This window comes from Pagrus pagrus, assembly GCF_965226575.1.
Source record: "Pagrus pagrus genome assembly, chromosome: 10".
NCBI lineage: Eukaryota > Metazoa > Chordata > Actinopteri > Spariformes > Sparidae > Pagrus > Pagrus pagrus.
Window position 1 is genome coordinate 33,261,971 of NC_140194.1, and position 18,641 is coordinate 33,280,611.

General features: G+C 42.2%; 1 protein-coding gene across 6 annotated transcripts in view; it reads left to right on the forward strand.

The window, feature by feature from the left end:
- dnajc24 (DnaJ (Hsp40) homolog, subfamily C, member 24) overlaps positions 1-17,524 on the forward strand; it is a 73,968-nt gene extending 56,444 nt beyond the window's left edge. For all 6 annotated transcript variants that reach the window (XM_084365162.1, XM_084365167.1, XM_084365163.1 and 3 more), the window contains one exon: positions 15,489-17,524. In XM_084365162.1, coding sequence (XP_084221288.1) covers positions 15,489-15,697 — 209 coding nt within the window. In that variant the 3' untranslated portion in view covers positions 15,698-17,524. The remainder of the gene's footprint in view (positions 1-15,488) is intronic.
- Positions 17,525-18,641: the final 1,117 nt, after the last annotated feature.

Sequence of the window (18,641 nt, forward strand, 5' to 3'; positions counted from 1 at the left end):
TATTATTTGCTATATTCTGATTGGCTTGTGTAAAATATTGGTGTTACAGCCTGTCATCTTTCACATCCTTATCCGTCTGTCAATCAATCTATTTGACAGTCTGTCCACTACTGCCATCTATTGTATTAATTTCCATACTGCCAGTCAGAGCCCTGCAGTATATGAGGTATTTTGTTTAAATTTTATATCTGCTTCTTTTTGTCTCAGCACCAGCCTTTTTTAGTTTGGATACATGTGCATTCCTATTTCTGCTACCAGAACACACCTTGAAATAATTAATAATTTCCCAAACTGCATTGGTGCACTTGATGGGAAACATGTTATAGTACAGGCACCAGCAAATTCAGGTTCACAGTACTACAATTATAAAGGTACCTTCTCTGTTGTCCTTGCGCTGGTGGATGCCAGTTACAGGTTTTTGGCTGTCGATGTGGGAGGATTTGGTAGCAACAGTGACGGCGGCATCTTTGCCAACTCCCGTCTGGGGCAGGCCCTTCAAGGTGGGAACTTAAATGTACCAGCACCATGCCCACTCCCCTCAGCACCCGAGTTGGGGCAGGTGCCATTTGTGATTGTAGCAGATGAGGCTTTCCCGATGAAGACCTTTCTCCTCCGCCCTTATCCTGGGAGACATCTGCCAGAAGATCGCAGGGTGTTCAATTACCGCCTCTCCAGAGCCCGGCGCATCGTTGAAAATGCCTTTGGCATTCTCAGCCAGTGTTGGAGAGTGTATCAACGCCGGCTGCAAGTCTCTCCTGACACTGCAGACAGCATCATCAAAGCCACCTGCATCCTCACAAACTACCTCCGTGGTGCTGATGGAACCCAGAGTGCTGATGTTGATGACGGTTCAGATGCTGTGGATGGCAGTGGCCTTGGTGCCATCAACAGTGTCCGAGGCAACAGAGCATCAGCTGAAGCACTGAGGGTGCGGGATACATTCCGCCAGTATTTCACCTCACCTGCTGGCTAAGTCCTGTGGCAGTATGACCATGTGCACCGTGGTCTCCCTTGACTTTTCCACTGTGCTGAATTTTCTGGTTGCTAGAATACCCTTGTAAATATTATTTAATCTACTGTTTAGGTTGTAAATATTAATAATTTGTAATGATTTCCATGTGCAACTGTTCTTATTAATTTTATGAATTCTCTGTTAACTTAATACTTACTGCTTCAAATAAATAATTATTTATTTACACAATTCATTCATTCATTCATTCATTCATTCATTCGTTTTCTATACCGCTTATTCTGCACTAGGGTCATGGGTAAGCAGGACCCTATCTCAGCTGACTTTGGGCGAGAGGCGGGGTACACCCTGGACAGGTCGCCAGTCTATCGCAGGGCTAATATTTACACAATGTCTTGTTAAAATAACGTTCTTATTAAATATCATATCTAGGATTTAAAGGTGTTGACAAGGAAAGACATACAGAGAGAAAAGCTTACTTCACCAGATGAAAGGAAATCTTTATTTTTGATGCACAACTATCCACCAGGAACAATGGTAATGTGATCAATCACAGCTGTGTGAATTGTGAGTGGTCTGGCTCTGAATATCCAAATTCTGGTTGAAAGACAAGCTCTTGCATTTTCATTTTCAGCCATGATTGCTTAGCCAGAGACAGCCTTCTCATGGCCGGAGCAAGACTCATAAGAAAATGATGAATGTCATCTCTTTCCTCACGCTCTTTAGCACGCTGCAGACAGTTTATGATCACAGAATAATATCTGTACCCCTGTGTTGACAGCTCCTGTGACAATGTACATTCATGGTGGTATTACCACGAGTGAACACAATCAAACAGGAAAACTCCCTTATTGTGAGACTGTGAGAGCATGCGCGTCGCCAGACACCTTTTACTGTTTTTTTTTTGTGTGTGGGTCTGGGGGGGGGGGCTGTGCCCCTGTAAAGCTGCAGGCCTAGCAACGCCCCTGGTGATAACTACTAGGGGTGTGCAGAGCAGCCGATATTTGTATCTGTATTTGTATTTGTTGAGGGGGGAAAAGTATTTGTATTTGTATTTGTATTCGAGTAAAATTCAAAATAGGCGTAAAAATATATATTTTTTTTGAGTTACACTTCTAATTTTCGTTATACTGTGAGTATTCTTTAATTATCCATTATAATAATTATGGATATGCAATATTGGTTGATGTTTTTCCATAAATCCAGCAATGAAGATGTAACAAGGAATGTCATTGAAAAGAAAATAACATAACAGCCATTACCTCATCCATGGTTAAACCAACAACTAATAAAATATCATTGTGAACATTATGAACCCCACCACCACCCGTCCTTGTTGGAGGACGTTGAACAGACAGAATAAAAACAAATAATACTTAAAAGAACTGTTCTTTCTAATGCACAGAGCTCCAATAACTAAACTTGATCTGTAAATAATATGACATAGTAGCCTATAGCTAACGGTCATTATGCTTCTGGCCTCTACCTGGTCTTTTTACTAAACTTAACCAACTCCTTTCTTCATTGCCTAAAACCAAACCAAAGCACCGAGCAAAGAATTTTTTCTCTCCCCCGGTCTGCTGTCAGCAGGGTCGCCGGCTGCAGCAGCCTCGCGCCCGTGAAGTGGGCTCAAGCCGCGTCCTGCCGCGCTGGAGCAGAGCGGGGGAGAGAAACAATGTGTATTTCTTTTACTCTGTGGAAGATCTCCCAACGGAGTGAGGGACAAAGCAAGTGGGACAGATCTGCCCAGTCCCTGAGCAGCGCGTGTTTTACAGACAAGCCACAACGCAGAGTGTAAACAACGTCACCTGGTTCAGCAGCACCATGGACAGCTGGCCGACTCCTGAACGTCACTCACTCACTCATCCGGGCATGTACTGCGGTCTCATGAGGAAACGTAGCTTTTTGATATGATGTTTTTCTTGTTCCCGAATACAAATATTTTTTAAAGTATTTGTTCGAAATAAGTATTTGTAAAAAACACGTTATTTGTGCCTTTCCGAATACCGTATTCGGGTTCGGCTCCACCCCTAATAACTACATAAATGAATAAACATGTTTTTAATTTTTTGTGTAAAAAAACAGACAAGTAAACAAAAAGGAAAATTCACTTATGTCTTGAAATCGGCAATTGATAGAGAACGTAAATCAAAACTTATTTTTCATTGCTGTGTTTTAGCTTAACTATCTGATATGTTGAGGCATATCAGGCTGAAAATGACTGCATTGTGCAAAAGCACTGAAGAATATAATCAATTCAATACTTATAAAGTGTGTGTATGTAGCCTACCGAGGTGGACAGTGTCTTATAATACCAAACAAAACAGTGTAAACTACATCGCATATTTGTTGAATCTAGTTATCACACAAGTTGAGAACAGCTTTGGACAGAGGGCACATTACATTAGTGCACAGTCAGTTCCAAATTACACAACTCAATTTTAATGTACAAATGATGTACAGTACATCATTTACCCACATGATACAAATGAAAAATAATGTGTACTAATTAACAGACCATAGGAGAAAGACTATGAAAAAAATACCTGTAGACACCCTGCTTGACTATAAACTACAGGTAAACTAAATACCATTGCTAATGTTACCTTCTGAAAGCTGTGGATGTGTCCAGGAAAGACATTACATCCATGTATTTCCACTTCTTCTTTGCTTTCCCTGCCTGCCCACTCCTCGTCTCTTTTTCCTCTCTTCTTCCTCACATACGTGTCCCTCAGGTTTTTCCATAGTCTCTTTGCATCCTCAACTAAAATCATAAAAGGTACGACATTAAAATTATCATCGTGTGTTTCTTTACCTCCCGTCAAGAACCTACTCCTTGATTATCCCTCACGTATACACCGTTTACTTTACAAGTTTGTTTACGTTAGCAAAACCGGCATTGTTGTGCCGCTGCCATCTTGTTACCAACTCTACATCTAACAGCAACTCACTGTCTTGATAGCCGAGATGTTCGGCGATGCTTTGCCACACATTATCCTTTAATGTGTTGTCCTTGTAACGTCAAATAAGACAGGGTGATGAGAGACGCAGGTTATGAGTAGATCCGCCATTGTTCTCACAGTGTTGTGACGTCGGGGTTGTGACGTACCTCCTTTTCACGCTACATGATTGGTTGATGCGTTTAGTTGCTGGGCGAAAGCTCAGAACAATCGACCTTGCGGCGAAAATGCGACATAATCTTTTTCCGCGCGGTCGGTGTGAAAGGACTCGTGATGAAAACCGGGGTACGAAAAAAAATATTGACGTGCAAATTATTTGCACGAAAAATACGTCCACGGTGTGAAAGGGCCTTAAGGTATCGTAAACAGAATGATTCTAAATTTCAGGTGATTTGACATTAATGAAATCATAACTTTGAATATTCCATTTCTACTATTATGTCCCCCTAAATTGTTCAAGCTCGAAATGTATAATTCATTGTTTATCAATCACTTGGTAACTTGGTGACTTCTCCAAGTCACGTTCCGGCCATTTTTGTAGTCTTACGAACGTGACTTCCCTACGTCACGTCCGCTAAGTTTGCCATTTTTGTATTCTTTTCAAAGGACTCATTGTCGGCCATTTTCACACACACACACACACACACACACACATACACATACATACAGGTCTACGTCCATTCCTATATCTGTGCTTGCTTATGTTGCTTTGTAGATGTGCTAGTTGTAGTTAGCGACTGTTGTTTGTTAAAGTAAGTGGTTTGTGGATTGAGGACAAGCTTTAATAAACACTGTTGATTATAATTGAGCATTTTCCTGTGATTATTTTGCACAACTTGATATTATAATAACAGCTGGTTGAGAAGTCCAGTGTTCGGATTTATGCCTTCTATTTCCCTCATTATTGATATTTTTGTAATAACAATTTGTAATAAATTTCAGGCATTGAAACTAAAAGCATATCATTTGATTTTTTATCCCTGATTCCAGGGTGGAGCTCCGGTGATTATTAATGAATAGTAATAACATACATTGATACATTGATTAACATTAATAACTTGATTAATAATCAATAATCAATTAATATCCCCATTGAATTTCAACAATATTGTACTGTCTCCTTGACAGCAAGTGCCAACTTCTTCATTACATCACAACTCTGGAGACGTAGGTGTAGTCCACAGGTTTAATAACGTATGAAGATGTGAAACTATAACAAAATACAAATGCGAAATCAATACAAGTTAGTTAGCAAGCATGTCAACAACTAAGTTGACATCACAAAACACATACAGTCAAACTTCATGAAGTTTCAAATAATGGCACAGAAAAATGGAGGTTATACATACAGACAATCCATAGAAGATGAAAGGCGAGCAGACATCTGATTCTGGTGGTGAGGTCTGACAGCATGAAAACCCAATACTGAACCATCTGCCTGTTTCCCGAGAAAAGGAAACCTAACTCACTGCTCACCACTGGGGGCAGTAAAGAACAATTTCAACAGCACACTCCCCGTCTGGCGTGATTAAATGCCACCACTAACACTCCAACAAGAAAGTTACAACATTTATTTAGGGGGGAGAAGAAGAACAATCTCAGACAAAAGTCTCAGAAACAATTTTGTTCCAGTTTTCCGGGCGACCTTGATCTCTGCTTTACGCACGTTGCCATCTTTGCTGGGAAAAACCTGAGTGACTGTCCCCGGGGGCCATTCATTCCTCTCAAGCTGCTGATCTTTGAGGAGCACAACGCTTCCAGGCTCCAGGTTAGGCTGAGTGTTCTGCCACTTCCTCCTTGGCTGCAGCGTTGACAGATAATGGCTCCTCCATTTGCTCCAGAAGGTTTGTGCCAGGTGCAGTACAGCGCCATTGGTGTTTGAAGATGTCTTTGACGCCAGAGTTGTCCGGAGGAACTGAGGGGAAACTTGTTTTCTGAGTCAATAGAGTGGTAGGGGTAAGTATGAAAGGATCACTTGGATCAGCAGACACAGGTATGAGGGGCCTGGCGTTGATAATGGCTGCCACCACTGCCATCAGTGTGGCAAGGACCTTTTGTGTTAGCCTGGAAGGTCTCAGTTGGAGGAACATTGAATCGAGGATTCTTCTGGCTATACCTATCATCCTTTCCCATGAACCGCCCATGTGAGACGCATGTGGAGGGTTGAAGAGCCATGAACAGCCGTTCTTCAAGGTACCTCTCAACAGAAGTCCTGTTAATGTTCGACGGGATCTTGAGCTCAGCAGACGCACTGACAAAGTTTGTCCCTCTGTCTGAACGGATTTGCTTTACAGGACCTCTTATAGCAAGGAAACGCCGGAGAGCGTTAATAAAGCTCGACGTATCCAGAGATTCAATGACCTCTATGTGGACAGCTCTCACAGACATACAGGTGAATATCACAGCCCATCTTTTGCTGTGGGCTAGACCACCTCTTGTCTTCCGTGCCTCAACCTCCCAGGGACCAAAAACATCCAACCCCACGTTGGTAAATGGAGGCTCCATGGATAGGCGATCAACTCCAAGACAGTCTGGCTGCAGACCTGCACTGTCAGGACCCTTCATTGCAGACCTGCACTGTGAGGCCATCTCCACTGTGGGGACTGGAAGTTGATTCGAAGCTTTTCAAAATAAAAGCGAATATACCGGAAGCACGTATTTTTCGTTCCCCATGTGACCATACTTTATTTCTTGGGGCTTTATAATGTAAATATGATTTATGTGTTCAATTAAAAGTATTTTAAAAAAATTGTATGTTTGTGGCTGCAGACCTGCACTATCAGGACCCTTCGTTGCAGACCTACACTGTGAGGCCACCTCCACTGTGGGGACCGGAAGTTGATTCTAAGCTTTTCAAAATAAAAGCGAATATACCGGAAGCACGTATTTTTCGTTCCCCATGTGACCATACTTTATTTCTTGGGGCTTTATAATGTAAATATGATTTATGTGTTCAATTAAAAGTATTTTAAAAAAATTGTATGTTTGTGGCTGCAGACCTGCACTATCAGGACCCTTCGTTGCAGACCTACACTGTGAGGCCACCTCCACTGTGGGGACCGGAAGTTGATTCGAAGCTTTTCAAAATAAAAGCGAATATACCGGAAGCACGTATTTTTCGTTCCCCTTGTGATTATACTTTATTTCTTGGGGCTTTATTATATATATATAATGTAGGTAAATATAATTTAAAGCGAGTATACCAGAAGTAACCTATATATTTTCTAGTTTCCCATGTGAACATACTTTATTTCTTGGGGCTTAATAATGTTAATATGATTTATGTGTTCAATTAAAAATATTTTTAAAAAATGTTTCCAGTTCAACTGGAGGGTTAGGGTTAGCAAGAAAATATCAAGATAAAAAACAAACAATACATATACATATATATATATATATATATATAAAGAAAATACAAAATGGTATGGCCACTTCTAGGGTTATTCTACAGATAATCAATGCAAACTAGATGTACAGCTATTGTTAAAACATTATTACTCAAAACATGCATTATTGTACTCGAGTATTTAAGTTTAATTGGCAAAAAGAATTGTGAAGTTGATTTTAAATTAACTTAGCTTTGTGTATTCAAAGTGAATTACTGTATACCTACTTACATGACCCAGATAACCAATAACCTCTGTTACAGGAGAAAACAGTAGACACAAAACAAACTTTCAAATGTCTTTTTATTTTCCAATAAAAATGTCAATTGGGACTGCGATGGAGATCAACCCCGAGATGCTGAACAAGATGTTGAGCAAGCTTGGCGTGGGTGAGAGCTGGCGCTTCGTGGATGTGCTGGGGCTGGAGGGTGATCAACTCTCCGCCGTCCCGAAACCGGGAGTTAAGATTGAATTATGCATCTGTAAGAGACAGATAATGTCGTAATAAGTCAAACAAAATTATATGATATGACTCAGTTTTCTTGGTCTTTGAGCTGGAAAATAACACATTTAAGTGAGTACTATCGCGTGCACAAGACGACTTCAACAACAAGTTATTGTACAGTGGAAACTGCTTTAATGTTATATTGATCATGGAGACTGATCAACCGTTTATATGGATCAAAATGCCAGGGACAGCATAATTTATATGCTGTTTGCAAACGACAGTGAAAGCCTTCTGATGCCATGCTAATCCCATAGATATATCTAAATAATATATCCCTAGAGTGCCTTTAGAGGCTAATCCTAAAGTTAACCTAGTTAGCGCTAGCCACCGTTAGCCTAACTATGATAACAACGCTAAAAACTACCCAAAAGTCCAAAACTCGATTCTTTCAAATTATTATAACTTGACAGGGCTATATATATTGTAGGACGTAACGTTCTAGTGAATAAAGACTGTTTCTGTTTCTTCGTATGACGAAAAGTTGTCACTTGACTTTTACTCACCTCGTAGTCTCCACACTTCACAAATACGTGCTTCTGGTATTCTCACTTTTATATTGAAAAGCGTTGAATCAACTTCCGGTCCCCACAGTGGAGGTGGCCTCACAGTGCAGGTCTGCAACGAAGGGTCCTGACAGTGTACGTCTGCAGCCAGACCCCTCTCGATCAACTGGCAAGTCGGCCATCTTTTGTGTTCCGGGGCTGCCACGTGCTCACAAGTCTCTTCACACCTATGACCCAATAACCAGCTGCACGGATAGCCCCTTCTGTGAAAAGGCGTCCCTGATGTTGAGTCTGTTCGTGGTAGTGTGTAATTAACAATGTTGAGATGTAGTGTTTCCCAGGGATGATCAGAGGGTTCTTTTCTTCTGCCATAAACATCCCTTCCTTTATACGACCCCCAACCCTGAGGAGATTCTGTCCATCAATGAAGGGGTCCAAGGCTTTGAGAGGACTGTTTTGAGGAACGTTCTCACCCTTTCTCAAGCATGCTAGTTCTTCAGCATATGTCTCCTCCTGGACAGCCCTGATGGTATCTGCGAGACGAGCAGCAACGACGGACCTGGTTGCGTAGTCTGCAGGATTCTGGTCTGTGGATACATACTTCCATTGTTGAGGCCGAGATGATCTCTGTATGCGAATGACACGATTGCTTACATACAAGTAGAAACGCCTCGACTCATTGTGTATATACACCGGTACTACTTTATTGTCCATGTAAAAGGTTGTAGCATCAATCTGCAAGTCGAGCTCAGATGAAATGAAGTCAGCTAACTCCACTGCAAGCACAGCGGCGCAGAGCTCTAGCCGTGGGATTGTGTGCTCAGGCCGGGGAGCTAGTTTTGCCTTGCCCATAACAAACCCTGTGTGGGAGTTTCCATGTTCATCAACCACTGTAAGGTAAGCAACTGCCGCAATAGCCTTTATTGAGGCATCTGAAAAGATGCTTAGCTCTCTCCTCTTTGCCACAGAAGGAGAAACCTTGGTGTACGGTCTCGGGATGTGCAAGTTACTGAGATGTTTTAGAGAGTCTTGCCAGGATGTCCATTGTTCCTCCATCTTCTCCGGCAATGGTGAATCCCAGTCACCCTTCTCTTGTGTGAGCTCTCTTAGGATGTGCTTCCCTTGAATGGTGACTGGAGCCAAAAATCCGAGTGGGTCATACACACTGTTCCCTCCTGACAGGACACCCCGGCGTGTGAAAGGCTTCTCATCGATGTCGACTTTAAAGGTGAACGTGTCAGACATTAAATCCCAATTAAGGCCCAGGCTCAGCTGTACTGGAGGAGTGTCTGAGCCTAGATCCAGGTCCTTTGGGTCACTGGCAAGATCCAGAGGTGGGAAGGCATCCATAACCTCTTAACTGTTCGAGGCAATTTTGTGCAGCCTCAAACTGGAGATGGAGAGAATATCCTGGGTCCTCCTCAACAGACTGATTGCACCTGCAGCAGTGGGAAGCGGCTTCAGCCCGTCATCTACATAGAAGTCACGGTCAACAAACTGCCTCACGTCAGGATCCTCATGTGGTTCTCCTTCCCTTGTGGACTGTCTGAGGCAGTAGATGGCGACTGCTGGACTGGGACTGTTCCCAAAGACATGCACGGTCATGCAATACTCAATGACATCTTGAGCAGGATCATTGTCCCTGAACCAAAAGAAGCGTAAGAAGTTCCTATCCTGTTCCCTGACGAGGAAGCAGTGGAACATCTGCTTAATGTCCGCTGTCACAGCAATGGCTTCTCTTCGGAATCTGATGAGGACTCCCAAGAGAGAGTTATTGAGGTCGGGCCCTGTTAAAAGGACATCATTAAGAGACACTGCATCATATTGGGCACTAGAATCAAACACAACACGGATGTTGCCAGGTTTTTTTGGATGGTAAACGCCAAAGGTAGGTAGATACCACCGTTCCTCATTTTCCTTGAGTGGAGAGGCAACCTTGGCATGTCCATTCTCAAATATCTTTTCCATGAATGAGAAAAAGTGTTGACTCATCTCTGGCTTTCTCTCAAGGCTTCGTTTGAGAGAGAAGAAGCGGTTGAGAGCCTGGGATCTGTTATCTGGGAGCCGTCTTCTCACCTGCTTAAAAGGCAGAGGAGCTACCCAGCTGTTACTCTCATCCTTCTTGAGACCCTGTTCCATTATCGCCATAGGTGAGATCGTCGATAGATGGACCCAGTTTATTGTCATTGCTGGTGAGCTGGAACACTGTATGACCTAGGGAAGTATCCTCTCTAAGGCGTGTGACAGGGGAGCTCTGGTGGCTTGGGACCATATTGCTCTTTCACATCAAGAACACTGGGACAGGGCTTGAAGATGGTTGGACGATCTTTTTCAAGCGCGTTGGTGAAGAAAGTACCCATCGCAGGTCAAGTTTTTGAGCGAAAGGAGCATCTGATCCGTTTACGAACCTTTGGTAGCCTGATGATGTCGCGACCAAGGAGAAGCATGATGGGAACGTTGGGCTCCAACTCTGGAATGAGATGTGCTATAGGTTTTAGGTGACGATGGGAAAAGGTAGCACTGGGTGTCGGAATATCTGCTCTGTTATCTGGTATCTCATTACATTCCAACAGTCTTGGAAGAGGTTGAACTATTCCACGGTCCAGTGACTCTGTGATGAAACCGGAGGCTGTCCTGCCCATGTTCTCAGAGGCGCCTGAGCAAGTCTTCAAAGAGTATAAAGCAGTGGGGCCTTGGACACTGAAGGTGTCAAAGAATTCAGAGCGAGCCAATGATCTATTACTTTGTTCATCTAGGATGATGTAAACCTTCTTCCCTCATCATGACGTTCTGAAGGATAGACCTTGGCTAAGAGAACCTTTGAACAACCCCTGTCAATGAGATCTCCTCCACAGACTTTGTGCATTGAGTTGTGACCTCTGTCGTTCTCCTTGAGGAAGTTCTTCCGTTCCTCTATGGGTTTCATGCGAAATGCCCGACACTTCTGTAAAGAAAGTGGTTTTCTGTGGATAGGACATCTTTTATCAGGCTCATCTGGTTTCTTTCTGTACTTGTCTTGGTCTGAGCAGGCGGCTGGAGACACTTCTGTTCTGTGAACAGAAACCTCTTTCATCCAAATTAGGTTTTTCTGCTTTACCGGAGTCTGTTTGACCTGCAAGTATGAAACTGGGGTCATTTCTGATCCGTGCTTGCTGGTGGAGAAAGGTGACAAACACAGAAAAGGGAGGGAATGCAACCCGATGTTCAAGTTTATAGCTAGATCCATAAGAGAGCCATTTCTCCTGTAGGCTGTATGGTAGCTTTTGAACTATGGGGTTAATTCCTCTGGCTGTGTCAAGATAGGAGAGGCCAGGAAGATCTCCTTCTGCCTTGGCAGCATCAAGCTCCATCAGTAGATCACTAAGATTTTAGGGAAGTTATCTAGTTTCTGAAACAAAGCTTTCTCAATTGCCTCAGCTGAGCAATAACATTCATCCAGCCTGGCCCATATCATTTGCAGCCCTGATGCCGGCTGGTTTATGTGGATGGATCTGATGCGCTTAGCATGTTCGGCGGATTCTTTACCCAGCCATTTGACCAGGAGATCCATTTCCTCATTGAATGACAGTTCGAGGCCTCTTACTGCATTTAGGAAAGAGCATCGCCAAGCTCTGTAGCTCTCTGGTTGGTCATTAAATTGCAGCAGGCCGGTGGTGACAAGTTCACGCCGTGCTAAAAATCTCACAAAGTCTGACATATGGGAATCAGTGGCATGAGTGGGCTGAGAACTATAAATGTGAGTGGGTGAGATGTGTGTGTGTGTGTGTGTGTTTGCGATCGAGAATGACGTGGTGGCTGCCCGTATGGAGAAGACAGCCGATACATATTATCCTTGCTGCTGAATGTTACACCGTGCGGAGGCTGACTGCACTGACCTGGAGTAAGATCGCCATCTAGAATGTGAAAAGAGAACTCCGACTTCTGTTTCTTTGGAGCGTGGCGCAGTATGTCACGAAGGTGAGTAATAGAAGCAGGATGGATGTTGCTTTCAGTGTTGGGGCGCGCGTCGTCTACAGATTGGACCACAGGTGGCTCTGTGTTTGACAGCTTCGCCTGGTCTTGAGAGGCCAAATCCATTTCTAAGCTCCTTTTCTTGCTCCTTCACGTAGTCCTTTGTGCGTTGAGAAGAATCATATGGAGTTGATATGAGAGGGAGTTCACAGCTATGTCTTTCCTCGATGTTAGCGGCTGCAGCCTCCAGAACTCCAGCCTTTGCCTCTGCCACAGCCATTTCTTTTTCTAAGGCCAGCATCTCCATTGAAGCTTCCAGCTGGGCTTTGTCCATTTTCATTCTGATCTCCTTCTCAGCATACTTCAACCGTGCTTTAGCAGCCTCTGCTTTAGCCCTAGCTGCTGCTGCAGCGGCTGTAGTGGATGATGCACCAGAGCGTGCTGAGACACTGGACCTGGTCTATAATGGAGTTTTCCTCCATTATGTAGATGAGCTGAGTTCACAATGTGTGGGTATAGTTTTCATCCACTGAAGTTATTGCTGTGCGTTGCGAACCACGATCTCAAAGACTGCATTGCTTCATCTGTAAAGTGCTGTCTTTTCACTGTACTGTCTCCTTGACAGCAAGTGCCAACTTCTTCATTACATCACGACTCTGGAGACGTAGGTGTAGTCCACAGGTTTAATAATGTTGGGAATGGATGGTAGGGCAGGTGTGGTTATTAGGAATTAATAATTATTGAAAATAATTATTAAAATTAATTTTCAAATTGTTAAAAACGGGGCACCACCCTGAAATCAGGGACCAATAACCAGACCAAAAATTAGTCTCTAAGAAGGGTTCACTTTAAAGGATAACTACCGTTTTTTACAACCTGGACCTTATTAGCAAAATATATGATCATTTACTCACCCAGATAACTTTGGTGTCATTTGAAGTCGTTCGGACGAAATTAGATCCGGTGTAGTGCCGATATATCCATAAAATGCGAGTGACGGGGCACTGAAACACAGCCTCTATATAACGCATTATCTGCCGCGAAACTAGTTCATTTCACTAATATTTTGTCATGATACGCTAGTGCTATTCCCCCCTGAGTCCGGGCTCGTCTGTTATCAACATCCGGGGTCAAACTAGCAGTAGCAGCTACAGGTAAACAAGCCGGGCTGTCGTGGGTGCGCGCGCAGCTCAGAGACGACATCTTCCAGGTCAGAGGTAGTAGGTCAACCTACAGACCCCGGATGTTGATAACAGACAAGCCCGGACTCAGAGGGGAATAGCACTAGCGTATCGTAACACAATATTGGTGAAATGAACTAGTTTCGTGGCAGATAATGCGTTATATAGAGGCTGTGTGTCGATGCCCCGTCACTCGCATTATATGGATATATCGGCGCTACACTGGATCTGATTTCGTCCAAACGACGCCAAATGACACCAAAGTTATCTGGGTGAGTAAATTATCATATATTTTGCTAGAAATAAGGTCCAGGTTGTAAAAAACGGTAGTTATCCTTTAAATGTAAATATGTGTAAAATATTTACAATTAAAATGAATCCGAGCCCTGACCATCACAACCAATAAATGCTACAAAACATATGCACAAAATAATCACAGAAAACTGCTATGTACAATATAATAGGCGGGTTGCAGTTTCTGCGTTGGCTGTTAAGACAGCGTAGTCGACGGGCAATGAGAAAACGGGCAAAAGCAGGTGTTTTCTGAGGAAAAACAATAGTATCCTCCTTCTGCAGGCAGGTAAAGAGAGGCTGGTTGCACAGCATCTTTTCTGGCAGTTTTGGCTCGTCTGGCGAGATGAAAGACTGCGGCCTAGGCGGGAAACATAAGTCCAGACATCTGTATGCTCCCTTAGAGTAATAGTTGCGTAGCGAAAGCCGATGCTTCCTGCAACACGTAACTCTGGGACTGCGTTGAAAAGGGTCTGCCGCTGTATTTATCTCCTCCGGTGTTGGCGGATGTGACGCGTTCAGGTGCGCACGCAGACAATGAGAGATGGGAGTTTCCAACCTGGGGGCTGTGACAAGCAGGCGCCACCTACAGGACATAAGGGTCACATAATGCCGGTGGCCGTGATGGTGGCAGCCGCTGTCGGCGGAGGGTCGGTGGCGGGTCGGTGGCGGGCACATAATGCCGGTTTATGCTAATCATAGCCGCGTTACGTATCGCGGCTATGATTTCTGACCCGCCCATTAAATCCTGAACACAGAAATGTTGAAAAACAGTTTGGAAGCCTAGCTCCACAATTAAATTATAAATGGTTGAATGGCTTTTTACATGTTTCAAGGAAATACATTTATGACCTATTTAATGTGTTTAGAAGAAAATGGCTGAATTTGCTTTACACAGACTTTAAGTTCTATCTTGGCTACACTGCAACTGACTCGTATGATGCAACCTGCTTATGCAAAATGAAAGCAACAGGCTCTTCCACTACATTTAAACAATGTTCAAAATCAAACCTGGCTGCTGGAACAGGCTGTCTGAAACCTATGGTTTACTCCTGTCATTCTCACTAGTTCATAAGATCTTTACCATGCTGGACCCAATGATGGATGAATCTGTTTTTTAACTAGTCAGATTTGTATGAAGTTTGCATGCATTTTTATGGGCCTCGGAGGATAAATCCTTTCCTCGAGCACCACTGTGTGTGTGTGTGTGTGTGTGTGTGTTTGTCATGGCAAAATGTGGTCCTGGAGACACCTATTGTGAGGGAACTACTAACTCAGAACTACAGTTTTGAGTAATTTGCCAGCTGTCAGTCTGTCTGTCAATGCATTGTTGTCAGTGCGATAGCATCACAACTGTGCAAGATACAATTGTCACTAAACTTTACAGGTGTGTAGCTAAGATCAAAATGAAGGCATAGTTCAAAGATGGACGTCATGTCCTGTAATAATGTAAAAATCATTAGTGAGTATTCATGGGTCAGAATGTTAACATGTTGACAGGAATCATGGTTTGTGTGATCCCGCAGCAATATTGTTTATTAATTTATATTCAGATTCTTCTTCTAATGGTATGCATAGCAAAATAATCCAATCATTAGTTCTCTTGAATTATTGTATTTTATTTTTCAGTCACTGTTAAATATCAAGATCATTATATATACATATTTATGCTCACTGTTTGATTAAGGCAGCTACATCCTTAGTTTTCCTTATTAAATGTAAGTGTTTGTCATTTCAGATGAGGGTGTGCACTCATACAGCTGTCGCTGTGGAGGAGGCTACGTCATCTCAGGGGCAGAAGTGGAAGAGGAAACAAAAAGAAGGCAGCAGGATGATATAGAGGAAGAAGAGCACAGAGGAGTGGTTGTCTGCTGTGATACTTGTTCCCTCAGTGTGTACATCACATGGTCATTACATACAAAGACTCAAATGTTAAAATGCCAATAATAATACTTGTTTGAAAACCTTTCACCTGTTACACTGCTGAGCCCGACTACTAAACAATGACATATGTATTTTAACAGTAAAGCACCTTTCAGGAGTAGACATCACAAAGTGCTTCATAATAACGGACAAAAGAGCAAATACTGTACCAGACCATAATACATTAATGACAACAGGCTATAAACATAAAAAGAATAAGCTGGGTGTAGTGCTCCACAGCTGGTAAAAAAAGGGAGCGAATCAGACCAGCCAACATGCTGGTCAAGACTCAGGACCTTAGAACAAAAGTTCCCTTCTCATCTCAGACTTTGTGTTCAAATCTCCATCACTTCAGGCTGTGTATGTATGAGGCAGTTAGGGTGTGAAGGTGAATGTTACTTAGCAGCCCTCCCTTTTGTAAAAAATGGCTTATTAGCAGTGATGGATGTGAACAACACATGGAGGGTAAAGGCACGTGCATGTGTGTTCTGTGTCAAGACTGCATTTGCATGAAAATACTTAGTAGTCCAAGTCTGTGGTTTGTCCACGTGGTTTTCCTGTGGACTTGGGCTTCTTTTGAAGTGTTGAAGGTTAGGTAGACCTATTTTCATGCAAATGCAGTCTTGACTGCATAAATCAAAACACACACAACCCTGCTCACTGTGTTTATAAATGGGGCGGTCCAACGGTTTTGAAGTGAGAGGGCTCACATGCACTAACATGCACTACCAGACTGGCTCCAAAACAAAACAAAAAGAGAAGCTCAATAATGATGATAATAATAATAATAATAATAATAGTAATAATAACACACAGAGAGGGAGAGTGTGATATCACTCTCTGCTCAGGGTGGCTTTACTCCATACACCATATCTTTACATAGAAATAGTTGTTTCCTGACATCTAGTGAGGCTGAATGTTATACATTGGACCTTTAAGTCTTTCAGTCTGGAGACCTGGGCTTAAAAATCTCTGATGTTTATGAATCAGAAGCTGTCTTATACATTTTAAACAAGGGTCATTTGTAACAAATCTCAAATTACACCAATCAGAAACAAGACAGAACCATGAAACTCGTGCATGTGCGCTGTGTTGATCCCTCTGTTTCTGCCCAATGGACAAACTGATCTCTCATACTTGTCAAAGTTTTTTTTTTAAAATAATAATGACATCGTAAACAAAATTTTCACTGTTGCCCTCAGTCTACCTTATTTTGTGTATAGCACTTAAAATGCAATTACTTCCCCAAAGGCCCAAATAGAATCTTCTGCCAATTGTAATTACACTTGCTACACAGTACCACATATTACTGTGTGTGTGATAATACAGCCACTGCTGTGCTGTGGACAGGAGGACCAGTGATACCATTATGGGGATGGGTCTGAGCTAATGTGATGCCAAAGCAGTATAGGGTAATGGTCTATTCCCTAAGTGTATGTGTGAGGCTTGTCTTCAGCGTGAGGAGTGTCTGTACACTCGGGTCCTTTGTTACAAGTCTGAACCTGCCTCGTAGCTGGCATGATGCTGATAAGCATACCTGATGCTCATCAACCACATCACACACAGACAAATACATAACTACCAGATGCCTGTTTCTGTTCAAAAACCAGAAAGTAGATGACAATGTACATTTTCATACTGTTGTCATTACTTTCTGCATTTCTTGATAAAAGCACTCTGCAATTAAAATGAAATGATTTTACTTTCAGAGTGTAGATCACCATATCATTATACCTCTGTTTTTAATGAATTGCTGTTTGATTTGAGCTGAGGACACACCTGCTCACATGGCAGGTATTAGTGCAGGTGTGGGTTAGCAACTGTGGGTTTTTATAAAAAACTAATGTCTGATCGTTGTCATATTATATTATTGTTATTATATTATATTATTATAATTATAATATTAATAATATATATACTAATATAAATTATTATTATATTATAAATATATTGATGAAAATGATTATATATAAACACTTATTATTATATATATTTGATGTATTGATACATATTGTTTCTGAATATCTGAATACGTTTCTGTACTCATTTTGCGCAGTATAGATACACCCGTTCCAGCTGATATCTGGCTGTCTTCGCATTGACAGTGAGTTGACACACATACCGCTGCAGTGCCCACCTAGCTCTGCCTCCCCATAACAGTTCTGACTATGGCCACAAGTAAATAACCTTAAAAGCTGTTGTTTAACACACAGTACACAAGCATTTTTATATTTATCTCACAATAAAATTTAAAATTGTATGCCGTCAAGAAAATTAAATTCTGTTATCACTTCCTCCTCTGCCTACCGGTGGAGGCAAGTGAGCTGTCTAAATAGACTAATTTCATATATATTCATTCTTTCTTTAGAATTGATTGATATGTAACAAAAATATAATTGTTTTTGTAAACTCACCTTGTTCCTTTAACACAAATTCAATTTTGTAATACAAGAAGTTACGTTAAGGTACATCATTTAACAGCCTATGTACTACTTTTACAACATGGTAATAAACTCAACCCAGATTCAGATTCCAGAATAAATGTTGATCAGCAATAACACACCAAATCTTGAACACATTCCTCTTTCCCAAAATAATGATACAATGTGAAATATACAGTGGCGATGAGGTAAACTGAAGAATGATATTCCATTTTAACAGTGGTCCATGTGATTAATTATAACAGAAGCTGTAGTAAAAGCAACAAGAAAAAAAGAAAAGAGTAAATCAGGAAAAAAAGCCAAACATTTGCATAATAAAACTATATCATATGACCCTGAAAAATTATCCTGTGACCATCTAGGGGGTCCTGACCCCCAGGTTGAGAACCGGTGCCCTAAATGACAGCGCTATTCTCCTCTCTGCGGGGCTGCAACAGACACACAAAAGGACAAAGGCTTGTAATGACTCTGCTCTCTCTGTGGTCACTCAACCTGCAAAGGTCACAGCTGACAGAGGCTCCGATTGA